General features: G+C 41.0%; 1 protein-coding gene across 1 annotated transcript in view; it reads right to left on the bottom strand.

Moving 5' to 3' along the window:
• LOC127633891 (phosphatidylethanolamine N-methyltransferase-like) overlaps window positions 1-25,314 on the bottom strand; it is a 111,577-nt gene that overhangs the window by 24,196 nt on the left and 62,067 nt on the right. Inside the window, exons 4-5 of the mRNA XM_052113266.1 lie at window positions 21,308-21,419; window positions 11,546-11,795 (exon numbers count right to left, since the gene is read on the bottom strand). Coding sequence (XP_051969226.1) covers window positions 11,546-11,795; window positions 21,308-21,419 — 362 coding nt within the window. The remainder of the gene's footprint in view (window positions 1-11,545; window positions 11,796-21,307; window positions 21,420-25,314) is intronic.

The raw sequence follows: 25,314 nt of genomic DNA, 5'->3' as shown, positions 1-25,314 counted from the left end.
ACCACCGTCTCAAAAATTTGTGATAAAGGGATCTCTCTTCATTTTTACTTCCCTCCTGTAATGTTCGGGCGATTTTTGACACGTTTAAGAGTTAAAAAATGAAAAGCTAATCTAAATCTTCCATTTAATCAAAATGCCTTTGGATTCTCCACAACAATGAATAAATGAATAAGTAAAATAATTTATGATACTAGTTTATATTTTGCAATTCCAATATCAGGGTGTTTTAGGTGGTTCCTAGGGCATTGCTAAGAGGTTACTAGGGCATTACTAAATGGTTGCTAGATAATTGCTTACTGGCCCAAGTCAAAAGAGACCATCCTCAAGTCTCAATGATATCCCAATCCATAGATATGTGTTGTGACCTTTTCAATGGAATTGACTCATTCTACTGTAAAAGAATAGTACCACCACTGTCACATATGTGGCGTTCATCCCAGATGAAATGTCACTATAAAAGCTTGTTTAATGTGAAAAACAAACAAATATCAATGTTCATGTTTACAGTCAAAATGGATGTGTGCAGTATATCTATTGTAGGCTATTCTACCAGGTCTTTTTTTGACCTAATCAGAAAAGTTGTTAGGAATTTTCTCCAAAACAGCACACTAAGATATAGATTATTTCACTCTGAATCCTCACTTTACCAATCATTAAAACATTATAGTTCATTAAATTAAGTATCATCCTCCACTCTAATAAGAGAAAAATGTGCACAGTTCGTAAGGTTAATCTGTTAGGACACCAGTGTGAACGTGAGGAAACTGACTTAATTCACATACTGAAAATTACCTTAAAATAGTTCAAGGTATTTCAAATATGGCTTAAAAAGTGAAGTTCGTTCTGAGAAAAGATTGCAGATGCCACTTGGCTTGAAATTTTGTTAAATAATGCAATGACATTCAGACATTCTGGCTAAATATCTTTGTAGTGTTTTGTCTGCAACATCTGACAGCCAGTCTACTAGGCAGACATACAAACTTATACACCATAACGATTGCCTGACTACTCTTACGATATATAAACACAAGTGTCTGAATGAGCCTTCATTAAATGTGGGCTATAAAAGTTATTCTCATTTCACATTTCATGTGAAACAGCTAGTTTCTTTAAACAAATGCATGTAAATACAGTAGTACACACACTGTGGACAACTATGACTTGTTTTACTATTCTGATCTTTAGGACTGACTTTCTACATTGCTATATGCAAGTGAGGCAGTGTAGCCCTTTTCTGGCATGTTGCTATAGTAATAAACCAGGCTATGGAATGATGCCCAACTGGGATTATGGGAAGAGATGACAGAAAGCTGGAAATTAGTGCTGTGTGAATCACGTTTCTCCATGATGCTGAACATCTGATGACAATACACTATTCTAGCCTGTCGTACTGACTTAGATATCTGGTCATGAAAAGACCAGGTGTAAATGCGGAGGTTCTTGCATGAACACCTGAATGAGCGTCTCTCATGCACTCATGAACGTGCAGATTTCTACTATAAGATAACTTGTATTTTGATCTGTTTATCCCACAAATTGATCGTATGCCTTCAAAAGAATCAGAATATGATGCACATGTCGCATGGACTACTTTTTGTATTCTTTCGGGTCCTTTCATAAGTGAGTCACCATCAACTGTTAATGTATTGAAATCAGCAAAGGGACATCCTTAAAAATTCCTCCTTTTTTGTTCTGCAGAAGAAAGATTTTCATAAGGGTTTGTCACAACATGATGGTCAGTAAATTATGAATGAACTTTTTTGATCAGCCCAAACATTTTTGGTGATCCTTTTAAGAACTCTTGGTTGTTAATTTTCTGCATTTATCTGGCCTAAACACAAGATGTTTGAAACCCACCTTGATTCTGTATAAGAATCAAGGTGGGTTTCAGTAGTTTTGTCTACTTGGCAGATCAGAATAAATTAAAAAATTATATATAACGGCAATTAACCCTTCTCTTATGTTTGGGTCATTTTTGTCCCGTTTAACAGTTAAAAACAGTAAAAAAAAGAAAACTTATCTTTTTATTAAGTTTGTTCAAAATGAATTTGGTTTATCTTCAACATTGACTAAATGAATATGTAAATAAAAGTTTTTTATAATATTTGTCAAAACCTTTTATGTTTGGGTCAACTCTGACCCCAGCGTAAATAATACTGGTTTTCAACTGTGAAGCTTCTATTGAGTAAAGAGTGTCACAAGATCTCTCTATTATGAAGGCAGACATTTTAGAAATCATATTACAACTTCTTCAACTTCCAGAAGTACAGAAACTTTCACCAGGAGGCAGTAGATATATATTATCTCTACTTTAGGATTACAGCAAAGTATTTATCATGTGGATGATGTAAAGTTTTAGAAAATTCTTCAATCTTCCAATGGTTGTAATGTTGCAGAATATAAACAGTTATTATGTTTTTTCAGACTAAATAAATTTGTAAGTAATATGGGTATCTATGAGTATTTTAAGAAGTGTAAATTCTTACAGTAAAGCTAAAGATTGACTGTATATCTATTATACATGTGTAGTACCATAACTAACAAATAAGTGGCATTCTTTCCAGTTAAAATGCTAGTATAGCAGCCTTTATTCAGTGTTAAAACCTGAATGTAAGCCTACGCCAATTTTCTCGTTCATATAATTAATAGACAAGTGTGCTGTAAATCTACTGAAAATCTATTGAACTCTATATCTGTCATTTTTGACCTGAACATCACAGGTGTCATTATGTTTAAGCATAACAGAAGCATTAATTAACCATAAGAAAATGAACATACTTAACAGCTGTTTTTTCCCCTCATCAAGTAAGCAGGTAGCAGCATGTCATAAAGCAGTGTTTGATGAATGTAGATTTAACCATGTAAAAGGTTCAGATATTAACCAAGACTCTGGGAACTATGCCACCTAAAGTGACAAACAATGTCCAGATTTTTAAAATATGGGGAAATTGACCTTAGGTAATTTCTCTGCTACTCATTTCTAGTTATATGTTAGTGCCTCTGTGGACATCATAATAACCTGTAGCTGTCAGAAATCTCTATTCACTCTGTCAGAGGTGAGTGTTGTTGAATATGTTGCTGATTACATGAAAAAATTACCTTAACGGTATTCAAAGTGCTTTACACTGCGTCTCATTCACCCTTTCACACACACACATTCATACACCAATGGCGGCAGAGCTGCAATGTAAAGTGCTAGCCTGCCATTGGGAGCAACTTGGGGTTCAGTGTCTTGCCCAAGGACACTTCGGCATGTGTCGTGTGGGCTAGGATTCAAACCACCAACCCTGCGATTAGTGGCCGACCCGCTCTACCAGCTGAGCCACAGCCGCCCACGCACATGTCCAAAAACACTGAATTTAAAGAAAACAGTGATTCCATCAAAATTGATTGTGACAGTAGGGAGTAGAGAGCTGTATAATCTACCATAGCGAACAGCCAATTATTTAAAATGTCTTCTAGCATTTATTGTATTATAATATCTTGTGCCTTATTTACAGATTTTGACTTTGATATTGATTTGATTTTATAGGTAACAGGCAATACTGTTCATATTGAAAAATGAATCGATTAAACTGATGTGGGAAAAAATTACATCATCAAAGAAGAAGAAATTCTCCTGAAAATCAATTCCAGGGGGCAAACATAGTGTATATATGGATTATTAAAACAAATGACAAGATTAAGTCCAAAGAGCAAAAGGAAAGGGACACTGGACAATCTCTGAGTGATACGTAGATGGAAAGGTAGAGAGCACCGCATGAGAAAGCTTTGAAGAGTGTGCCATGAGTTGGAATAGTGCATACATAGTTTTTCCAGAGCAAAAGAGGTTAGCCGTCATGTGAGGGGGCTTGGAAACACATTAACGGCAAGAGTGTGCCCTGCGAATGTGTGTTGATGTGGATTACATGAAGAAGCTTTAAAAGCTCTTGCCCTTTTAGTCACTGGGATGTTTTGGAGGGAGAGTTTTTTTAAACTTTAGTGTTCATGTAGTCAATTTGAACAAAATTCATTAATACATACTTTTTTAATGAACATTTTACAGATCACATATGCTAGAAATGTAGATATAATTTAAGCATCTCTGATCTTTGATTGACAGACAGTGTTAAGAAATATACACACACAAACTGACCAATTAGCTTTCATGAGTTGTGAACATGCAAATTAGTATTGGATAAATGCATTTGCATCAAGTGAATCGAGAAAGAGTTGCATATTGAATGGTTTTGCAGGTCAATGCAGCAACAAACTGCGACGAAATAGCCAAGTAGCGAGCACCATCAGACATGATGCACTGATGTAGATGAATCAGTCTCTCTACTCTCAAACTACTACTATATATATTTGTATATATCTGAATGTTATGCAATACACTTTAAATATACTAGTTTTATACTTATAATGGAAAACATTAAATCAATAGTTTTATATGTTTCCATCAATTTTGTCATTTGCAATGCTTTATGGTATTGTAGCTCATTCCATATTTAAACATGTTAAGTACACACACTGTTTTGGATAATTGTCTTTTTGTCCAATTGTCAAATACATTTTAGCTTAAAAAGTGGGCAAGCACTGCTGCGATCTATGACTGTTTTGACACAGGTTTCCTAAACACTCCAGCAAGAAACTCACGCCACTGGATGAGTCTGTGTTGCTGTGCCTGGCAAGTTGTTTCACTTCATCTTTAAGCATTAAACAGCATCCCATGCAAGGGACAAGCATCTCAAAAACAACATATGCTGATGACCGTGCATGCTGGTCTTTTCAGCGAGGTTGATAATACATGTTATGACATAGTATACAAAACTAACAGACAGATTGATTAATTCTGGTTCAAACACTTGCAGACCCCTGAAACGGGTGTGAGAGGGTCAATGTGTCCAAATTTCATTCTACGTATGGCAGCTAGCTCTTTCATCCCTGGGGAGTCTGACGCATAAGCAAATGGACAGAGGCCACGCTGGACTGTTTGATTGATATTTAGAACTGAACAGTAATCCGAGAGAGAGAGAGAGAGAGAGAGAGACTAAGCGGGAAACAGTTTAAAGGGGTTTATGGTTTAGGACACCATGGGCCACTAGCTCCATCAGTGGTCACCTAGCAACTAAACAAGCCAGTCATCAGCGGAATGGTAACTGTTGTCAAGGTGACCACTTGCAGACCCACACCAAGTTTTTTGAAGTCTGTTAAGGAAGGCTGTTTGAAAGCTCTTCACAAGAAAATAGATAATTTAAAGAGACAGTTCACCCAAAAAAGACAATTCTGTCATCATTAACTCATTTTGATTCAAATCTGTAAGGCTTTCTTCCTTCATTAGAGCACAAAAAAGTGTTTTTAGGCAAAATGTAGCCTCTTACGCTGTCAGCCCTAACATTCTTACTAACTTCATATACGTTTTACATTTTTGTGTGAACTAAGCCTTTGACAAATGGATAAATAAATCTATACTGTATATAGTTAATTATTTAGGTCTCAAGCATCAGCATTTTCTTCTATGGCATCACATAGTTCTCAATTACATAATGTAAAATATAATTTAAAATAGACCAGATTATTGCATTTTAAAGTCATTGTCAAATTACACAAATGTTTTTCTCAGAAAAACTAGATTGCTTAGAAAGAGGTTTATTAACCTGTGAGACATTACTCTCACTGGTACGTGTTATTTGGGAGGGAGAGTAACCAGAAATAGCTGTGCATGGCTCCTGAGAGATCCATTAGCGCAAATAACATCTGCTTTGCTTAAACCCAGAATATGCGCTCTCTCTCTCTCTCTCTCTCTCAGTAATGACAGCTGATGAGAACATGGATGGATGGAGTTGGGCATTCTGGGAATTTGGGTTATTTTAGTGAGGTTTATTAATGAGTTTATAGTTTTGACATGTAGAAATACCTGGAGAGTGCAGCATGTCATCACCATAAACAAATACAAGTGTATTAGCATTTTTATCTATATATCAGAAAGACTATTCTCACCTCCTAAATGTTTGTACTAGGATTTTGTGTTTTGACAGTTAAAAACTATATACAGTGTGAAATATAATTACACACCATTGTTTAATTATTTATTCTGAATGGCTGGCTGCATGCAAGGTGTGGATTAATAGTGTGTTCACATTATGTTGGAATTATCGTTATTATGAAATCGTAATTATCTGATTGGTAAAATATTTTTGCATCTTTGAATGTGCAGCACTTGGGGTGAGCTACTGGGGCTTAAACCCAGAGTGTTTTTAGTAAAGCCCTGAATGTTTTAATAATTTTTTTGTGATCTCAAATCTACCAGTGCTTCTGTATCAAGTTGATACAAAACATATTTTAATATTAAGTAGGGCTGTGAATAGATCCAATGTTTTTTTGTTTTTGTATCCTTTTCTCCCAATTTGGAATGCCCAATTCCCACTATTTAATAGGTCCTCGTTACTCACCTCACTCTGGGTGGCGAAGGACATGTCTCAGTCTCCTCCACTTCTACGACAGTCAACCCACGCATCTTCGATAGGCATCATGTGGCTCGTTGTGCATCACACCACGAAGACTCTGCATGTGGAGGTTCATGCTACTTTCCGTGATCCAAGCAAAATTTACCACGTGCCCCATTGAGAGTGAGAACCACTAATCGTGACCATGAGGAGTTTACCCCATGTGACTCTACCCTCCCTAGCAACCGGGGCAATTTGGTTGCTTAGGAGACGTGGCTGGAGTCACTCAGCACACCCTGGATTCGAACTCACAACACCAGGGGTGGTAGTCAGAATCAATACTCACTAAGTGGCAGGATACACACTAGGACAACAAGGTTAGAAGGATTCAGAATAACCTTTAATGAAGCTTTCGTAGGACAGTAGGGAAGTTCAGATGCATCAACGGGCGCTGTGAGTATAATACTGATGAATGACCGTCTTTTCTCTTGCAGATAACGGCAGGCTTGAGTGTGGTAAGTATCACAATCCAAAGGACGTGGCGTATGAACACCAGGGAGATGGAGGAGTCTCTGGACGAGGGAAAACAGGTAAGTAACACAAGGGTGTACCGAGGAAACAGACTGGAATAGTCTCAGGAACAATCGTCTGAAAAGCACAGAGAGCAGGTTAGTGGATATTTCCTCGTTCAAGGTTTGACAGAGACTGGAGGTGAGTTGTGCTCTTAAATAGTGCTGGTGATTGCTGGATTGATGACAGGTGCAGGTGATTAGTATTCGGGTGAGTGTGATCTTTGTGTTGTGGATGTGAGTGAGCCTGATTGCCTCCTGACATTACCCCCCCCTCCAGGGTCCGCGCCAGTGGACCGAGGACCCCAACGTCGTGGTGGTCTGCCTCGAGGTCGTGGGGCTGGTCGATGTGGATGTTGTTGGTGGAATTCAGTGAGAAGAGTCGGGTCCAGGATATCGTCTCGAGAAACCCAAGATCTTTCTTCTGGCCGTAACCTTCCCAGTCGACAAGGTATTCTATACGACCACCCCGACGTCGGGAGTCCAGGATTTCGTGGACTGAGTAGATGGGGTCCTCTTCAATGGTAGGTAAGGGAGGGGTCTGGTCAGAATCAGGCTCTGTAGTGGGAGGAAAAACAGAAGGATAATGAGGTTTCAGGAGAGATACATGGAAAACTGGGTGAATCTTGAATCGAGGAGGTAGGTGAAGCTTATGTGACTGGATTGACTTGATGGAGAATTTTAAAAGGTCCGATATATCGTGGGCTCAATTTACGACATGTTTGGCGTAGACGGATGTCTCGAGTCGAGAGCCAGACAAGTTGACCAGGTTCAAACACAGGGGTGTCATTTCGACGTACATCTGCAAATCTTTTGTGTCTGTGTATGGCCCGTTGGAGATGATGATTGGCATCGTTCCACACTCTTTCACTCTTTGAAGGGACCTCGGAAGGCTCACCGGACCATGGAAACAGTGGTGGCTGGAAACCTAGGAAACATTGGAAAGGTGTTAGCCCTGTGGTGGTCTGATGCAAGGAGTTTTGGGCATATTCTGCCCAGGCAAGGAATTGATTCCACGTGTCTTGATGATCTTGACAGAACGTGCGGAGGAAACGATTAATTTCTTGAACCTTCCTCTCAGTCTGCCCATTAGCCTGGGGATGATATCCCGATGTCAAGCTTATCGTCACTCCGAGAAGAGAAAGAAAGCTTTCCAAACCCGAGAGATGAATTGAGGTCCTCGATCGGACACAATGTCCTCAGGGAGGCCAAAATGACGAAAAACCTGGTTGAAGAGGCTCTCGGCTGTCTCAAGAGCTGTAGGAAGGCCTGGTAAGGGATCAGTTTACAGGCTTTGGAGAATCTGTCAACTATAATGAGAATGCAGGTGTTGCCTCCTGATGGAGGTAAATCAGTAATGAAATCAATACCCAGATGCGACCACGGCCGTTGAGGAATAGGTAGAGGTAATAGTTTCCCAGAAGGTAAGTGACATGGAGTTTTAGATATAGCGCAAATTTGACACCCCTGGACAAAGCGTTGTACTTCCCTTCTCATGCCTGGCCACCAATATCGTTGCTGTAGGAGAGTGTAAGTCTGTGTCGCTCCAGGATGACCCGTACCAACTGACGAATGAGCAGATTCGATGAGAGGTAGGCGATATTCGTCTGGGACATACGTGAGTGTGTCTGGGCATTCTGGTGGAGTAGGTTCTAGTCTCGTGGCTTCCTGGATTTGATCATTAATGTCCCATTGAATGGGATTGACGAAAACTGTAGTGGGCAGAACTGGTTCAGGTTCATCAATGGTGTCTGGAAGGGCATGGAGTCTGGATAAAGCATCCGCGACGGGTATTCTTGGATCCTGGACGATAGGTGATATAGAAGTGGAACCGAGTGAAGAATAAAGCCCAACGGGCTTGACGTGGGTTTAGTCTCTTGGCTTCTTTGAGATACTGAAGGTTCTTATGATCGGTAAGTACCGTGAAAGGATGTTGTGCCCCTTCGAGCCAATGTCTCCACTCTTCCAAAGCCAATTTGATGGCGTAGGAGTTCCCGGTTACCCACATCATAATTCTGTTCAGCTGGGGATAATTTTTTTGAAAAGAAGGCACAGGGAAGAGGTTTATGGGAATCCCCTGGTGCTGAGAAAGTATGGCACCTACTCCAGTTGTGGAGGCATCGACTTCAACGATGAAGGCGAGGTCTGGGTTAGGGTGGCGTAGAAGAGGAGCAGAGATGAACTCGCTTTTCAACGCCTGGAAGGCATGGTCAGCTTCAAGGTTCCAGGACAGGGATTTTGGTTTCCTTTCAGGAGAGAGGTAAGAGCAGAGGTTATGGTACTGTAATTGTTAATGAACCTGCGATAGAAATTGCAAGCCAAGGAATCGTTGGAGCTCTTTTACTGTTTGATGAGTGGGCCATGAGGTGACTGCGCGACCTTTCCTTCATCCATCTTCACCCCTGCTTACCCACAATGTACCCAAGGAAAGTAACCGAATCTTGATGGAAGATGCATTTCTCTGCTTTTAGGAAGAGGGAGTGATCTCAGTAATCGTTGGAGAACACTGGAGACATGTCGTTGATGTGAAGATTCGTCTTGGGAGAAGATAAGAATGTCATCAATATATACTATCACAAATTTGTTGAGGAAATCACGGAGTATTTCGCTCATGAAATCTTGAAACACCGAAGGGCGTTGACCAGACCATACGGCATAACAAGATATTCAGTAGTGGCCAGAGGGGGTAATGAATGCGGTCTTCCACTCATCCCCTCTCGTATCCGGATTAGATTATACGCACTTCTGAGGTCAAGCTTGGTGAAGATACTAAGCCTCGTAGCTGTTCGAAGTGATGTGGGTACGAGAGGGAGTGGGTACCGAAACTTGATGGTGATCTTATTCAAAGCCCGGTAATCGATGCAAGGTCTTAGACCACCATCTTTCTTTGCCACTGAAGAAGAAACTAGATGCTGCTGGCGAAGTTGATGGACTGAATGTACCCCTGATTTAGGGCTTCTTGTATATACTCTTCCATGGCTCGTTGTTCTGGGATGGAGAGAGAATAAATGTGGTCATGAGGCACCGATGTATCAGGTTCCAAGTCAATGGCGCAATCCCAAGGTCTGTGTGGGGAAGATGAGAGGCCTTTTCAGGACTAAATACGTCTGCAAAGGAGGCATAACAGGGTGGAATTTCCATGGTCCGCTTTTGCTTGAGGGCTCTCGATAGATGTCACAGCAATGGAGATAGTTTGAGACGAAGTAGAGGCAGGTCTTGGAAGCTTAGGGAAGCAGGTAGAGAAACAAGTAGAACCCCAGCGCAGAATTTCTCCGTTGTTCCATGAGACATCAGGATTGTGCTGGATGAGCCAGGGTCTGCCAAGAATGATCGCAGAAGTGGAATTTTCTAACACCAAAGGAGTGAATGGTTCTTCGTGTAGACAACCGACTCTTAAAGTGATTGGTTTTATTCTGTGTTTTACATACCCAGGATTCAAGGTCTTTCCAGTCACTGATTTGGCTGTGAACGGTGTTGAGCAGAGGATTTTCGGAGTTGAAGTTGCCGGCAGAGGTCGCCCGAGATGAAATTACCCGCTGATCCTGAATCAATGAGGGCTGTAACTGAGATGGTAACATCAGTAGAAATCAATGAAACGGTGGTGGATAAAGGAGCAATATTGAGGGACTGACTACCAACTGAACTCACCAAGAGACGAGGTGGACGGACAGGACAACCACCGATGTAATGAGAGTTGTCCCCACAATACAGACAGAGATTATGGGTCATGCGTCTGGTTCTTTCTGATGGAGAAAGACGGGTATGGTCAATTTGCATAGGCTCAACCCCGCGGTGATCTGGGATATCAGCAGGCCTAGACGAGGAAGCATATGATGATTGGTGAAGATCTGGGTAACAATTTTGAACTCGGCGAGAGACTCGGATAGATTGTTGAATAAACTTCTCAAGGCCCATGACATCATCATAAATTGCGAGTTGTAATCTGAGGGCTGGATTTAATCCTTGACGGTAGGTTGTCATGAGTGCTCTCTCATTCCATCCACTGCGTGGCGGCAAGGGTTCTAAACTTTATAGCATAGTCAGTTATAGACATTTGTCCTTGTTGGAGGTGATATAACTGCTCACAGACTGATGAATCACCTACAGGACAACCAAATACTTCTTTAAAGTGTGTTATGAAGTTTTGAAGAGAGTCAGTAACCGGTCCTGTCTGATTCCACATGGATTCTGCCCATTGAAGTGCTCGGCCAGATAAGAGTGAAATAATGAAGGAGATTTTTGAACGCTCAGTTGGGAAATTGTATGGTTGTACCTCTAGAGCGAGTGAGCACTGAAGGAGAAATCCGTTGCAATCCTCCTCCCGGCCAGAGAAAGGCGCTGGTTTCATCATAGGGCAGAAAGTAAACAGCGGTGGTGGAGCGTCAGATGCGGAAGTGGGAATCGCTGCAGCTCCGCTCACCGAGCTCAGGCGGGAAATTCCAGCTGGATTAATCACAGGATTAGTTTGTTCGAATCCATAGCGGTTTTGGTCAAACCTTCTGTCAGGATACACACTAGGACAACAAGGTTAGAAGGATTCAGAATAACCTTTAATGAAGCTTTCGTAGGACAGTAGGGAAGTTCAGATGCATCAACGGGCGCTGTGAGTATAATACTGATGAATGACCGTCTTTTCTCTTGCAGATAACGGCAGGCTTGAGTGTGGTAAGTATCACAATCCAAAGGACGTGGAGTATGAACACCAGGGAGATGGAGGAGTCTCTGGACGAGGGAAAACAGGTAAGTCACACAAGGGTGTACTGAGGAAACAGACTGGAATAGTCTCAGGAACAATCGTCTGAAAAGCACAGAGAGCAGGTTAGTGGATATTTCCTCGTTCAAGGTTTGACAGAGACTGGAGGTGAGTTGTGCTCTTAAATAGTGCTGGTGATTGCTGGATTGCTGGATTGATGACAGGTGCAGGTGATTAGTATTCGGGTGAGTGTGATCTTTGTGTTGTGGATGTGAGTGAGCCTGATTGCCTCCTGACACTAAGTTATACACAATGTTTTTAATGAATCACGCATTTTTCTGTGATTAATCAAGATTAAATTATGGTAAATGATAAAACAAACATTAAACAAATCATCATTAATATATTTACTTTATACTTTGTCTTAAAGAACTTGGTTAGTTATCATTTAATGTTGAAGTCAGAAGTTCACATATACTTGGGTTGAAGTCATTAAAAAATTTTTTAACCACTCCACAGATTTCACATTAGCAAACTATAGTTTTGGCAAGTAATTTAGGACATCTAATTTGTGCATGACGTGTCATTTTTTCAACAATTGTTTACGGACAGATTGTTTCACTTTTAATTTACTATATCACAACTCCAGTAGGTCAGAAGTTTACATACAATAAGTTAACTGTGCCTTTAAGCAGCTTGGAAAATTCCAGAAATGATGTCAAGCCTTTAGGTAATTATCTTCTGATAGGCTAATTGGAGACAATTTTTGAGGTGTACCTGTGGATGTATTTTAAGGGCCTACCTTCAAACTCAGTGCCTCTGCTTGACATCATGTGAAAATCCAAAAATCAGCCAAGACCTAAAAAAAAAAATGTGTTTCCTTGGGAGCAATTTTCACAAATCTGAAGGTACCAGGTTCATCTGTACAAACAACAGTATGCAAGTATAAACACCATGGGATCAGGCAGCCATCATACCACTCAGGAAAGAGACACGTTTTGTCTCCTAGAGATGAATGCAGTTTGGTGCAAAAGGTGTAAATCAATTCCAGAACAACAGCAAAGGACCTTGTAAAGATGCTGGAGGAAACAGGTAGACATGTATCTATATCCACAGTAAAACGAGTCCTATATCGACATAACCTGAAATGCTGCTCAGCATGGAAGAAGCCACTACTCCATCAACGCCACAAAAAAGTCAGACTACAGTTTGCAAGTGCACATGGGGACAAAGATCTGACTGATGAAAAAAACGTTTTGGCCATACTAACCATCGTTATGTTTAGAGGAAAAAGGGTGAGGCTTGCAAGCCAAAGAACACCATCCCAACCGTGAAGCATGGGGGTGACAGCATCATGTTGTGTGGGTGCTTTACTGCAAGAGGAACTGGTGCACTTCACAAAATAGATGGCATCATGAGGAAGGACAAATGTGTGGATATATTGAAGCAACATCTCAAGACATCAGCCAGGAAGTTAAAGCTTGGTCGCAAATTGGTCTTCCAAATGGGCAATGACCCCAAGTATACCACCAAAGTTGTGCCAAAATGGCTTAAGGACAACAAAGTCAAGGTATTGGAGTGGCCATCACAAAGCCCTGACCTCAATCTGACAGAAAATGTGTAGGCAGAACTGAAAAAGTGTGTGCAAGCAAGGAGGCCTACAAACCTGACTCCATTACACCAGTTCTGTCTGGAGGAATGGGCCAAAATTCCTGCTAATTATTGTGAGAAGCTTGTGGAAGGATACCCAAAACATTTGACCTAAGTTAAACAATTTAAAGGAAATGCTACCAAATACTAACAAAGTGTATGTAAATTCTGACCCACTGGGAATGTGATGCTTGGCTAAAAGAAAGTAAAGTAGTGATCCTAACTGACCTAAGACAGGTAATGTTTTCTACGATTAAATGTCAGGACTTGTACATCAGTTTAAATGCATTTTGGCTAAGGTTTATGTAAACTTCTGACTTCAACTGTATTTTTATTATTTAAATATGTACATGTTAAAATGTGTCACGAATCCATCTGACTCACCTACCACTTTAACTTAACCCTCTCACTCCCCTGAATACTGATCACCCACACCTGCCTCCAATCACCACATCAATCAGCTCCTCGATTTAAACTTCACTCCTAATCCATTCTGTGTCTGGTCTCAACTTTGAATATGGACTAATTTACCTGTACCTCCAAAATGTCTGCTCCTAGCTATTCCTCTCCACTCCAGTGATCCCTGTAATACTTCTCCTCAACTCTGGATATTCGTAACAATTGTTCATTTTTTTATGAACAGTGGACTGGTGGTGGTGTAGTGGTCTAAGCACATTACTGGTAATCTGGTAATCAGAAGGATGCTGGTTTGAGCCACCACAGCCACCACCATTGTGTCCTTGAGCAAGGCACTTAACTCCAGGTTGCTCCAGGGGGATTGTCACTGTAAATCACTTTGGATAAAAGCATCTGCCAAATGCGTAAATGTTTTATTTTATTTTGTATTTGGCAGACAGAGTTCATTAGACAAATTTTTATAGATATCAGCCTTTGATACTGTATATGTATACATGCCATAAAATCAGTGGACATGTTGTAATTACAATACAATACAGACACAATGGTGGATGTTTTAAAGCATGTGGGGACCACAGACATGGAGAGGGAAAGGTTGAACATTTTTATTACAATCTGGTCGTTTTCCGATGGACTTTTTATTAATAGGATCAAATGCTTTTTACCAGTAAAACCCAGCTGGTGAAGTTGGTTGACCAGCATGGTCTTTCAGGTGAAGCTGGTTTAGCGAATTAAGAAGTCTGGTAAGGTCACAGCACACCAGCATTCCATGCTGGGGGCCAGCACACAAAATACAACATAAGCTGGTGACCAGCAATGCTGGATTTTTTTAGCAGGGTCGCCCACTTGCAGATGAAGAATCTTCATTCTCCATACATTAAATCTGCTCCTGTGTTCATTATGCCTGGGGCATGCATCGAGCGCAATGAATAAGTATACACTACTCCACACAATCAGTCTCTGTGCGAGGATGTGCAGTTGAGTCAAACGAGTACCTCTTGAAAATGTATACATGCCAATGTTAGCCACAGAAAATGGGGAAAAACATTGGTGAAGTTTCGGCAATTGCACAAAAGTTTTTTTTAAATGCACGCAGCTTCTGATCTTTGAGCATACCAGAGGTTGAGACAAAAGACGGTGGGGCCTTTTAGTTTTTAATCATATTTAAATATTTATTATATAAATGCCCCCTCACAGATGTAACATTTAAACTTTTATAATATAGTGTATTTTATTCCTAGATTTCATTAAAGGATGGCCCCATAACTATCCACAGAGGCCTGGGCTGAGCCCCGAATATCCACTGACCCTAGAACCACCCTGACAGTCAGGACTTCATCCAAAACAAACCAATATGGCAGAAGCCTCAACAGTTAAAGGTAGTGAATGCATACAGTATTTCTGTGTGATATGCCATTCTACAGTATTATGCCAATGTTACCTAGAGTGCTTTCTTTGCTTTTTAACATTTTGCATGATAAATAGTGGTGAATTAATGAATGAATATAGTTTTGACGGGATGAGTGCTGCCATATAAATAAATCATTTCCGAGGTCCAGAGATGTGATCAGCTCTGTGTAGAATCTCCAAGTTGCCATCTTGCAATTAAAGTAATTGTGACACTACACGAACGCAGCATCATTTAAAAAATGTTTTGAAGCAGATATTGGTTTGATGATTGTGTTGAAAGGGTCGTAACCAGATGTGACGCAATTAGATTGTCCACAGTGAACATGAAACTGCTGTGTGAAGTGACACTGAACATATTTGATGTTTAATGTACTGTAACAATAAGATGGATTGACTACTGAGAGTTCAATGTGGGCTCGGCTACCCGGCACGTTGCCACAGAAATAGAAACAAAGCAATCAACAGATTGTCATGTTGCTCATCCTAGTCGTGGCTGGTTAGGACAAAACTCTGATTTACATGGAAGAGATAACTTTTAGCTCTTTTGTCATGTCACATCTAGATAGGACATGAGGTTACAGTTCAATATCATTTTGTCACATTCTTTAAGAATAGTTAAACATTTTCAAATGAATGGAACATCCTACTATACAGTATAAAAAAGACAAAGATACTGGTCAGTCTAATAATTTATTCAACTGTAAATAATGTAATAATATATTTGACATTGTTTATGGCTGAGAGCTGGGTCAGACACAGGTAATCACACTCGCTCACTCAAGCTTGCTCTCTTTTACACACACACACACACACACACACACACACACACACACACACACACACACACACACACACACACACACACACACACACACACACACACGCGATTCACAGAGACAACCTTGTTTAACCAATGACTGCCACGAAACAGTCCAAGTAAAAAACCCTACTAAAAACTGACACTTTCAGGAGCTTTAGTGATGCTTTCCAGCTATTAATGTTAGCTTGGCTGTTTCTAAGAATGCTAACTCGGTGGCATAACAAAGTAGTTCTACACACAAGAGTGCTTTTGGGATGAAACCCTGAATAAAGTCTTGAGGTAATCAAATATACATGTGGTAACCATGGAAAAATTACAAATAATTCATTGTGGACCGTTGAATTATTGAAAATGAATGATCACCTGACGTGTAAATGCTACTCTGTTTTACTTTGTGGGTATGTTAATCAAATCAAATCACTTTATTGTCACTCAACAATATACATAGGTGCAACAGTGGGTGAAAGTCTTGGGTGCAGTTCCGAGCAAAATAGCAGTCATGACAGTGATGAGACATATACCAATTTACAATAAACATCAGATTTACACGACACAATTTACATATATAATATACATATAATTACACACAACACAAAATACAAATAATTATATACAGTGTACAGTATACAATATACACACTATAGAATACAGTATACAATAATACTGTGTATTATATAATACTGTGTATACTATAAATACAATTTACAGTAGGTTGTATTGTGCTGTATTGACATTCAGGCTATCGGTTGATAGTCAGTTGCCAGTGTGTTGTTAAGAGAGAATATAATTTATGACAGTCCAGTGTAAGATTAATAAAGTGCAGTGCTGATATATATTGATCGTGAGAAATCAAGTGTTCAAAAGTCTGATTGCTTGGAGGAAGAAGCTTTCATGGAGTCGCCTGGTGCGGGTCCTGATGGTAGAAGAGAGAGCAGCCCATGACTCAGGTGGCTGGAGTCTCTGATGATCCTCTGAGCTTTTTTCACACACCGCCTGGTATAAATGTCCTGGAGGGAGGGAAGCTCATCTCCGATGATATGTCTGGCAGTTCACACCACGCTTTGCAGGGCTTTGCGGATGAGGGCAGTGCTGTTGCCGTACCAGGCAGTGATGCAGCCAGTCAGGATGCTTTCTACAGTGCTGGTGTAGAACCGAGGATGTGGTGGTTCATTCCAAACTTCCTCAGCCGCCTCAGAAAGAAGAGGCACTACCTTCATCACAACGGCCTCAGTGTGGACGGACCATGTGAGTTCCTCTGTCCTGTGGACACTTGAAGCTGTTGACTCTCTCCACCGGTGCTCCGTTGATGGTAATGGGGCTGTGTCCTCTGTCTTTTCTCCTGAAGTCCACCACAAGCTCCTTGGTCTTACTGACGTTGAGGGAGAGGTTGTGCTCCTGACACCAGCGTGTGCACAGCACCTCCTCTCTGTAGTTTCATCATTGTCAGTGATCAGACCAACCACCATCATATCATCAGCAAACTTAATGATGACATTGGAGCTGTGTTGCCACACAGTCATGTGTGTATAGGGAATACAGGAGTGGGCTGAGAACACAGCCCTGCGGGGCTCCATTGTTGAGGGTCAGTGATGAGGAGATGTTGCTGCCCATTCTAACCACCTGACATCTGCTTGACAGGAATTCCAGGATCCAGCTGCACAGCGAGCTGTTAAAGCCCAGAGCCCAGAGTTTACATCAAGCTTGGAGGGCACTATGGTGTTGAATGCTAAGCTGTAGTCTGCAAACAGCATTCTCACATATGTGTTCCTTTTTTCCAGGTGGGAGAGAGCAGTGTGTAGTGTAGATGCAATGGCATCATCAGTGTAGGGGTTGTTGCGTTATGCAAACTGCAGTGAGTCCAGTGAGGTGGGCAGAACAGAACATATGTTATCTCCTGATTAGTCTCTCAAAGCATTTGCTGATGATGGGGGTCAGAGCAACAAAACACCAGTTATTTAAGCAAGTGATTTTAAATTGCTTTGGTACGGACACAATGGTGGATGTTTTAAAGCATGTGGGGACCACAGACATGGAGAGGGAAAGGTTGAAAATGTCTGTAAAAACACCAGCCAGCTGATTCGCGCGTGCTCTGATGATGCAGCCCGGAATGCCATCTAGACCCGCGGCTTTACGGATATTCATCCGTCGGAAGGATCGGGTTAAATCCGCTACAGAGAAGCTGAGTGAACTAACATCTGTATCTTCGCCCGTGAGAGCTCTCTCCATGAGGGCAGTGTTAATTCCCTCGAAACGAGCATAAAATTTATTAAGCTCATCCGGGAGAGAGGCAGCGGTGTTCACAGCAGAGTTTTTATTCCCTTTGAAGTCTGTGATGATATTAATTCCCAGCCACATGCTTCTAGAGTCTGTGGTTTTGAACTGTCCTTCAATTTTGTCCCTGTACTGGTGTTTGGCTGCTCTGATAACTGGCTTATTTATGCTCCTCCACATTCCCAGAATTAAAAGCGGATTTAGCGCATTAAGTGCCACATGAACATTGCTATTAATCCACGGTTTTTGGTTCAGGTAGATCCGTACAGTTTTGGTCAGTACTACGTCATCTATGCACTTCCTGATGAAACGCGTTATGCTCTCAGTGTAGAGCTCGATGTCATCGCAGGCGGACCGGAACATCTCCCAGTCCGCTTGATCAAAACAGTCTTGTAGCATAGAATCTGATTGGTTTGACCAGCACTTGATCATTCTGAGGGCAGGTGCTTCCTGTTTCAGTTTCTGCCTGTAAGTGGTCCAAATGGTCCAAAACCCGGTCACCTTGTGTGTTGAAGCTGATGTGTTGGTAGTATTTCAGTGCTATTGACTTGAGGTTGGCTTTGTTAAAGTTCCCGGTCACAATGAACGTGGATGCGCAGTTTCCTGCTTACTACTCTAATACAGTTTCTTGAGTGCCCGGTCTGTGTCGGCTTGTGGGGGGATGTGCACAGCTGTGATGAGGACCGCTGTGAATTGCCTCAGTAGCCAGAATAGTCGAGACAGAAGCATGAGAAATTCCAGATCAGGAGAGCAGAAAGACTTGATAAAATGTACGTTCCTCTGATCTCATCAGGATATGTTGTTCATAAAACATACACCACCACCTCTGCTTTTACCTGAGAGGTCTTTCGCTCTATCTGCTTGGTGTACTGAGAACCCCACCGTTTCGATGTCTGAGTCTGCAATCTCCGCAGACATCCAAGTTTCTGTAAGGCAGATAATGCAGCAGTCCCTCGCCTCTGGTTGGAAAGAGATCCATAATCTCAGCTTGCAGAGCTTGTTGTCCAGAGACTGAACATTTGGCAGTAGAATACTGGGTAGCGGGGGTCGATTTGCGTGACGTCTTAGTTTGATGAGAATGCCGAGTCTCCTTCCCCTTGTCCGACTGCGTTTCCGTGGCCGGGTTGCCCAGACAAAGGGCTCCGCTGGCATTTTTGAAAACATCCAGTTTTCGGTGTGCTATTGTAGAACCAATGTCCAAAAGTGTCAGCGTAGACATTAAGGCAGACAAAATCCAAGACAAATAAAAACCAAAAACATAAAAATTGTAGACCAAATTTTTTTTATAAAAATTCCCTTTGCTGGTATGCATTACTTTTCAATAATTCAATGGTTTGGAGTCAATTATTCCCTAAATAGTGTACTACTATACACAGGCATGAAAACTGGTCAGGGGTAAAAAAGGTGAGAAGAAAACGGTAGCAAAAAAATCCAATCCGATCGACTTTATATACTGTATATAGCACATTTTAATTTTTCTCATTCATTTCACATTTGCTGCACAAAGAATAAATTGAAAATATAGTAACACATAAAACATACAAAATATGGGGGCCATTTTAATGTGTGGAGGCAAGTATTTACACAAAACACATTATTTTTTCTTTTTCGCCTGAACCAGAATCTCAAGGGCCCGTAAAACCGTCCTCGCAAGGGAGCATTTCTGCTCCAGGCTCAAACAAATTGAATTATTAATGCAGAACGGATAATTGTTAATTTATCATTAGCCTACTGCTTCGCTAAAAATGGAAATTCAGCATTTAAAGCATGCCATAAGTTAGGGCTGGGCAATTGCCAAAGAAATCTGAATTTTGGGGCTAAATGGCGATGGTATAATCTCAGTATTTAAATTTTTTTTTTTCCTTTTCTTTTTTTTTTTTTAAATCTGTATTTAATTTAAACAAAAAAAAAGTTATTTCATATCCTGGTACATATTGTCCTACAAACAATGTTCATATTGAAGGCTATGAAAACAAACAGTGAATGCAACCTTTCAGTCTATCCAAAAAAGGGGTTAAATCACATTACACTCTAACATTGCAAACATTACGATCTAAAAACAAAATAATGCTTTTTAAAGAAGTAGTAAAATTTACTAAACTTAAAATGAAAATAAAAACAAAACTGATATCATAAAAATACACTTGTAGGTTTGAAATTCTCTAGCACATTTATGTTAACCATCAACAACAAATATTCAACAACAAATATATTAGCAAAATCTATTTATTATTTAGTGTTAATGTATATTTTAGTCAGAATTATTGCGCTCCTATTCTATTGCGCTCCGTCTGTTCGGCGCGCATGCTCGTTCACGGAAGTTTAGCCTGCTGAAGGCTCGTCCACTCATGACCTCAAAATGGAAATATTTGCATAACTTTCTAACATTTACAGATGGAGAATATGTCTGTGGAATCAAGTAAGTTATGCACTGAGGAAATTATTGGAAGTCACGTCGTTAAATATTATTAATAGAGGTATATTTTTTCCACCAATCGCTGCACAAGTTAAGGTCACGTACTGTATGAAAGCACGTTGGTGCGAGCCCTCCGGAACCCATAGAGAATGCAAATAACATTGTAAGCTAACTTACCTCAGGCTTGCTTTTCGACGTGCAGAACTGTCTTTGTTCGGCAGTGTGTCCAGTTGTCAGATTCGCGGTGTGACTTTGAAAAAAATTCTGCCGTACTCTCTGACTCGGATTGGCTGTCAGTCGGCATTAGGAATGATGATTGGTATTTAAAGCCGCGAAGTTTATGGTAACTATAGAGATATAGCAGGTACTCTGACTCGGATTGGCTGTCAGTCGGCATTAGGAATGATGACTGGTTTTTAAAGCCGCGAAGTTTATGGTAACTATAGATACATCACACACACCCCAACACCCCCCCCCCCCAAATGTTTTTTCATCGGATCTGCACAAGTCACGTAGGTGACCCATTTTGTTTTTAAAACGGCGAAATTCGCCGAAAGGTGAGGAGTTTTCATGCCTGTATACATGAATGGCTTGAGTTACGCAGAATAGAGTGATATATGAAATCAGACTCACATTAAGGCCAGGCCAAGGTAGTTAGCAGTACTGCCCCAGTACATGGGGTTGTCCATCACGTTAGAAGGAAAACCAGTCACCTTTTGATCCATGAGGATGCCAAAATAGTCACCTGTAAAAAAAAAAGAAAGGGGGAATAAATTATTCCAACTGTGTCCTTCACACAGTGCAAATCCAATGAGCCTACTTATGTTAAGCCAGGGGTGATCATTCCTTTTCCTGGATATGATCCTTCCAGTATAGTTTCAACAAATCAAACACACCAGAAATCAAGATCTTGAACTTCACATTTGTTGAGTCTGAAACCAAAGGCAGTTGACTTGCTGTCTTACTGTTCACTCTGTCAATGAGTGCATTCACATGCACAACAACTGATAATTATAACTGATAAGAAAGCAAATCATCAATAAAATATTGTCGCATGGGGAGATGGTCATGTGTCGGTCTGTGGGATAGAGAGAGAGCGGTAAGCCTCACCTGGTTTGTAATTAACCCTAACGCCTGTTTCTTGTTATAGTGATGCGGAGCGAGACATAGGAGGAACGGTGAGTGCCCAGAGATGGAGAAAGAACCCTGAAGCCTTACTTTGTTTATGTGTCTTATTTTGAGTTATTGACGGTTACCGTCGACTGTATGAGAATAAAAAGTAAAACTGACCTCAATCCTGCTTCGCTTTCTCCTGACTCCTCCATTGCCTGAATGAAGTGTGTTACAAATATGTACCTCAACTATGGTGGCTACGTTGACAACATCAAAAATCAATGGTTCATGTGACATGACTCCGTCATGAAGTTTGGTCACGAGATGCAATGAGAACCAATGAGGCTCGATGTATTTGTACATAGCAGTAGTAGACATGATGTTACGCAAACACTGATTTCAGATGTGCCATGTTGCCTTCATACCTCCCTATTTTTCAGGCTTCGTACACAGCCTTGTAAATCATTATCAGTTTTGAAAAAGAGAGTTTGAGTACTTTGAACAGGCTAGATTCTCAGGAACAGGATCTGATCATCCCTGCTTAAGCAAATCAGTCATATGAAAATTGAATGACTTAGTGCTGAGTTATGATTCCACTTAGACTGCGTAAGTGATATGATAATGATCAGGTTTCTCCTAAAATGCCTGATTTATGCAGCATAGCACTGGTCCCAAAAATGATCGGAATGCAAGAAGAAAAGATAAAGCACTCAATAAACAGTTGGGCTTTTGTTTGCAGTTTTTCAGTGCAAAACCTACATCTTAGTTACTAAAAACCAACAACCCAGTTTAACCAGGCCCTACTGTATCTGCACTGGTTAAGCGATGCACCAAGCTTTTATAATAAAGCTATAGAGTCATATTTGAAGAGCGCTAGCATCATAAAGTCATACACGCAAATCAGTGGGCATGGCCATGAAGTTTTGGTATGTTCGTCCAAGCATGCGCTAAGCCTATGTGCAAACAGATTTGGCGAAATTGCATGCACAAAGCGCTAGTGTGCAATTTCATTCTGAGGTTCTTCTAGAGTTATTGCACCATATACGACCTGCGTCCATATTTCTATGACAGTGTCACTCTCCTATTCTTTATATGCACGGAAAATATGGTTTCATCAGGATTTGGATTTATGCTCAATTAAATTATAGAGAATGTATTATATTTACTGATACACAGATTATGGGCAATATTAAGAGTGATTGAATCAGCACACACCTCCCTTCTAGGCCTAGACAGGTCAATTTAGATTTTGAATTTTTTTCATTTATTGAAAAAAAAAAAACATTTAACCAAATGTATTTCTAAATTCAAATTACACTCATACATTCCAAATGAAAAACAAAAAAATATATAATCAAAATGTCATGGTCAAATTAGTCTAAGTGGTCAAAATATTTTACCCTCTCCAACAATCGGCCTCTGCAGTGACTTAAAAATCACTGTAAAATTGCAAGTATCTTAAATATACACAGTTAAATAATATTTTTTGCTTTTGACAAAATTACAGCTTGACTGGAAATGATGGCCAATAAATATATTCTGCTCACAATTTATATTTATCTAAAATCTTCACAAATCACATATCAGATTTAATCTAAAGCATCCTCTTTACTTGCACTTTTGTCAACTTGGCTAACATGTACACTAACTTTTGGTAAAACAAAAAAACGTTATTAAGGGAAAACTTGTTTGTGTCGTAGAAATTACACCACAACTGTGTAATTCACACAATGAATATTGAAATGGTTTGTTTACTTCACTCTTTATTCAGATCATAAGAGTTCTAAACATGTAATCCACATATATATTTTTAATGGTTTTTCATAGCTCAGTACTGAATGTCTGTGTCTGGAACTAGAGTAAAACAGTCAAATCTATAAATAAAAGGCATTTGAAAAATACCATAAATAAGTGATGAAGGCATGCTAAAAAGATTCCAAGTAGTTTTACTGTGACCTTCATATAACAAAAGTTTAAATGTTTTAGTTGTAATAATAATAATAATAAAAAAATACATGTGACATGAAAGTCAAAGAAACACCCATTCATGAAACCTTTGTGTAAAACAATTGCACCTCACTCAGAACTTAATGTTAATGCTCTCCTCACTCCTTTCCAGTCCTTGTGCTGATCTTTTAGGTCATCATAAACAAAATTGCCTGTTTGATTTTGTGAAATAAAATGCCCTGTACCTGCCCTTAACAGAAGTAGAGCACTCTTTGTCATAAGGGCTACATAACCAGCCTTTACTGTGTTCTGGGTTTTAACCCCTCATTTTCCTTTCTCTTTGACCCAGTTACGACAATGGTCTGACATTACATGTACCTGGCTCCTAGTGGTTCTTTTATTTAGATTTTATTTTTTGGGGCAGAAATGTATCTCCATTATATAAACTCTAACACTGGGGAGCCATCCAGATGCTCAGGGTGGAGGAGAGTTCTTATACTTACATTATCCACTGCTCACCTTTTCAGAATGGAAAATGTGCTTCATTCACAAGTCCAAAGAAAAACTAACCCCATTACCCAGACAAAAAATAATGTAACAGGTCGTTTGGTTACGTATGTAACCTCCGTTCCCCGAGGTAGGGAACGACGTGTTGTGTCGGAGAAGCGACACTAGGGGTCTCTCTTGAGCGCCGATATCCACCTCTGATCTATGAAAAAAGGCCAATGAGAGTTGGCAGCCGGTATTTGCATGTCCCGCCCCCGAACATACGGGTATTTAAGCGGCGCAAATACGGGAGTTCATTCAGGATTTTTCTGAGGAGCCGGAAATGGTCCGGCCACAACAGTGGCTCGGTTCAGCGACATGGCGGAGGAAAGACACAACGTGTCTAGTTACCCTGGAAGGGGAACAAGGCGATGTTTGCCAACATGGGAACGGGCCAGCCTGGCTGGGCCTCTTTTCTCTCTATGTTTCTCGCATAGAGCAATCACGGCCGGGGCCCTTACACGCATATAGGGAAGGGGGTCTTACCCAGACCCTGCGGAGACCACACCTGCCTTTTTTCTTGGGGAGGAAAAGTGGTAGACACGTCACACGGCCGTCTTAGGGCTCGTGTGGAAAGTGTGGTGCGGTGGCAGATCCAGCCTCAAAAGGGGGGAGTTGCTACAGCACGGCGACCGGGGCAGCTGTAACTGCCTAAGGGAGACACGGGGGTCCGCTCGTAAGGGGACAGAACCGTGGAATTACACACAGGGGGAGTCCGAGCAGGAGGCCTTACCTGTGGAGCACCTATACCAGTACAGGGTAGCCATCAGGGTACCCGCAGTGGCTTGGGTCGGCGAGTTCCTCCGCTGAACCGCGGACCCGGAGGGCTGGGGAGGAATCGACCAGGGTCCCGACTCGGAGTGGGGCGCCCTGGGAAGAAGGCTTGAGTCGCTGCTGGCTCCATAGGAGGAGACGGCAGGCGAGTTGTGACATGTGGCGGGAGCGTACGCCGCCTTGGCGATTTATGTACGCCACCATCGTGGTGCTGTCCGATCTCAAGAGGACATGTTTGTCCCGAACTAACGGGAGGAACT

Source organism: Xyrauchen texanus, chromosome 40, assembly GCF_025860055.1.
Source record: "Xyrauchen texanus isolate HMW12.3.18 chromosome 40, RBS_HiC_50CHRs, whole genome shotgun sequence".
Classification (NCBI taxonomy): domain Eukaryota; kingdom Metazoa; phylum Chordata; class Actinopteri; order Cypriniformes; family Catostomidae; genus Xyrauchen; species Xyrauchen texanus.
The sequence above is the reverse complement of the archived record's forward strand: the minus strand, read 5'-3'. Positions and strand labels throughout refer to the sequence as shown.